Below are 2,625 nucleotides of genomic sequence, written 5' to 3' on the forward strand. Positions count from 1 at the left end.
CTATAATTACAAGGTGATTTAAATAATAGTTGAATAAGGCTGGAGAGATGCCTCTGTGGCTATTATATGAATGTGTGGAAGGGGGGTTGGGGATTTAGCTCAGTAGTAGAGCGCTTGCCTAGCAAGGGCAAGGCCCTGGGTTTGGTCCCCAGCTCCGGAAAAAAAAAAGAATGTGTGGAAGGCTAAGCATTCCATCCCAGAAGCCACACTGCACAAAACACCTGTAACTCCAGCTATAGGCCATCCAGCACTTATATTTCTGAGGATAGCTCTACTCATTTGCACATACCCATATTATACATACTCATATTTAAAATAGAAGAATATTAAGTATTTGTTTATTAGATCATTGTAAAGGATAGTGTATATTTCCCATCAAGGTCTGTGTACCAATATTTTTTTATAAATAAACAGGACATTTTCATAAATTTAGAGGCCAAACCAAATATATAACTTTCATGTCAATTATTGACAGTGATCATTAACTTTTCAGTACCCTGTTCTTGAGGAACATTTAAAAATGGTCGTGTGTTTCGTTCCCTTTTAATTGCTTTTATTCTAAAGTAAGCTGCTATACTAAATTAAAAGGTAGGTTGGAAGAACCAACAGAGATAAAGGCTGCATTTACTTAGCATCAAGTTTTAAAGAAGCTTACTATAAACAAAGAACACACAATAAAAATACAGCTACTAATTTCATCAGAATTTGAACTACTTTGCTATACGGAGTAGCTCCTCCACATTAAAAACTAATGTTTATACTCGAAAATTCCATCGTGAGAAAGGATGCATTCTTCCCTTTAAGCTTTATTACAGCACTTTCAAACAACTTCAGCGTGATCAGCTACCTTTTACTTTTAGTGTATTAAGAACATAATCTCGAATTTTCTTGGTTCTAACACCATAAACAATGGGGTTGAGAAATGGTGGAACCAATAAATACATATTGGCTACTAGAATATGAATTTGGGGGGCCACATTGTGGCCAAAACGGTGGGTCAGGAAAGTAAACCCAGCTGTGGAATAGAATACAACAATGACACAGACGTGTGAGCCACAGGTGCCTAGAGCTTTAAGACTTGCTTCTCGAGACGGGAGCCGGAAGACTGCACGGAGAATCAGAACATAGGAGATGGCAATGAAGAAACAATCACAGGAGCCAATGCCAAAAGCAGCACCAAGGCTATAACGCTTGGTGGCACCTATGTCCAAACACGCCAACTTCACCACAGCCATGAACTCACAGTAGGTGTGTGCAATGATTCGAGTTCTGCAGTAGGGCAGCTGCTTGAGCAGTATGGGGTGTGGGGAGAAGAAGCCTACTCCCCGCAGCACCACAACTGCTCCCATCACGGCGATGCGGCTGTGGGTGAGAATTGTGGCATGGCGCAGTGGGTCACAGATGGCTACATAGCGATCAATGGCCATGGCCAAGAAAAAGCCAGATTCCATGGCAGTGAAACTGTGGATGAAGAACATTTGAGCAAGACATGCATCGAAGGTGATATCATGGGCTGCCATCCAGAAAAGACAGAGCATGCGTGGCAATGTGGATGTGGAGAGGACCAGGTCAGTGATTGACAGCATGCACAGGAAAAGGAACATGGGCTCATGGAGGCTGCGCTCTGCTCTCACCACAGCCAGAATAGTTACATTTCCCATCAGGGCCACCATGTACATGGAGCAGAAGGGAATCCCAATCCAGACATGGAGGTGTTCTAGGCCAGGGATGCCCATCAGCCAGAAGGTGCTTGGAGAGAGTTGCGACTCATTACCTGGCCCCATGGTGGCACTGCCCACTGTTTGTGGCTGAAGTCCTCATGCAAAGTGCATGTTTTTCGAAACAACTCTGAAAATAATTGAGGAATAAAGCTAGAAAATAAAAAAAATACCATGTTAGATAATTCTCATTGTTGTTTCCTGTGTGCAGAACCCCTTAGATATACTTCTTTAGAATGTGCACCCTGAAGCAAAATCTCATTATAAATCAAGCATATCACAAATTTACTCAAAGAAAGCTTTGCTAACATTTATATGATAAAGTAAAAGTTCCTTTCTCATTTGTGAATTTGGTGTTCCTTTTATTTATCGATTATCTTTTCATAGCTATCAAATTAAAAAGAACATATCCAACATATTTATTCAAACTTTCTTTATGTCTTAAAAAAGATAAATTTCTGACACTTATCTGAGTACTCTCAAGAGACACTTTTTATTTGTCAGCTAGTATGTTTTTTTGGTTTTTAGGTTTTCCAGTTAGTGGCTCAGAAGCTTTCCTCAGGAGCCTTGAGCAGATACTGGTCTGTTCTTCAAATATTTGTATACTTCATGGTCCTTCACATGGCAGAGCAGTCTCTCCAAGATTTGATAGTGACAATTAGGTTCTTGCCCACTTATTTTTTTGTTGTTTGTTTGTTTTCCTCACATGGTACCATTCTCTCTCTCTCTCTCTCTCTCTCTCTCTCTCTCTCTCTCTCTCTCTGTGTGTGTGTGTGTGTGTGCGCGTGTGTATGTATCTATCCATTTATTTTATCTCAACTTTGAGAAACTCTCATCTTACATTTCAACTCTTCTGCGTTTTTCCTAGTGTGCCTGATTTATCTCAACTTACACTGTTTCTGAGCCT

General features: G+C 40.5%; 1 protein-coding gene across 1 annotated transcript; it reads right to left on the bottom strand.

Moving 5' to 3' along the window:
• Positions 1-839: 839 nt before the first annotated feature.
• Positions 840-1,784, bottom strand: Or52s19 (olfactory receptor family 52 subfamily S member 19). The gene has a single exon (NM_001000141.1). It carries the CDS (start codon positions 1,782-1,784, stop codon positions 840-842), a length of 945 nt encoding a protein of 314 aa, NP_001000141.1.
• Positions 1,785-2,625: the final 841 nt, after the last annotated feature.

The sequence above is a fragment of the Rattus norvegicus genome, chromosome 1 (genome assembly GCF_036323735.1).
Source record: "Rattus norvegicus strain BN/NHsdMcwi chromosome 1, GRCr8, whole genome shotgun sequence".
Classification (NCBI taxonomy): Eukaryota; Metazoa; Chordata; class Mammalia; order Rodentia; family Muridae; genus Rattus; species Rattus norvegicus.

Bases quoted from the DNA above. Each gene is read 5' to 3' on its own strand.
- Or52s19 (NM_001000141.1), bottom strand. From the start codon at position 1,784: ATGGGGCCAGGTAATGAGTCGCAACTCTCTCCAAGCACCTTCTGGCTG.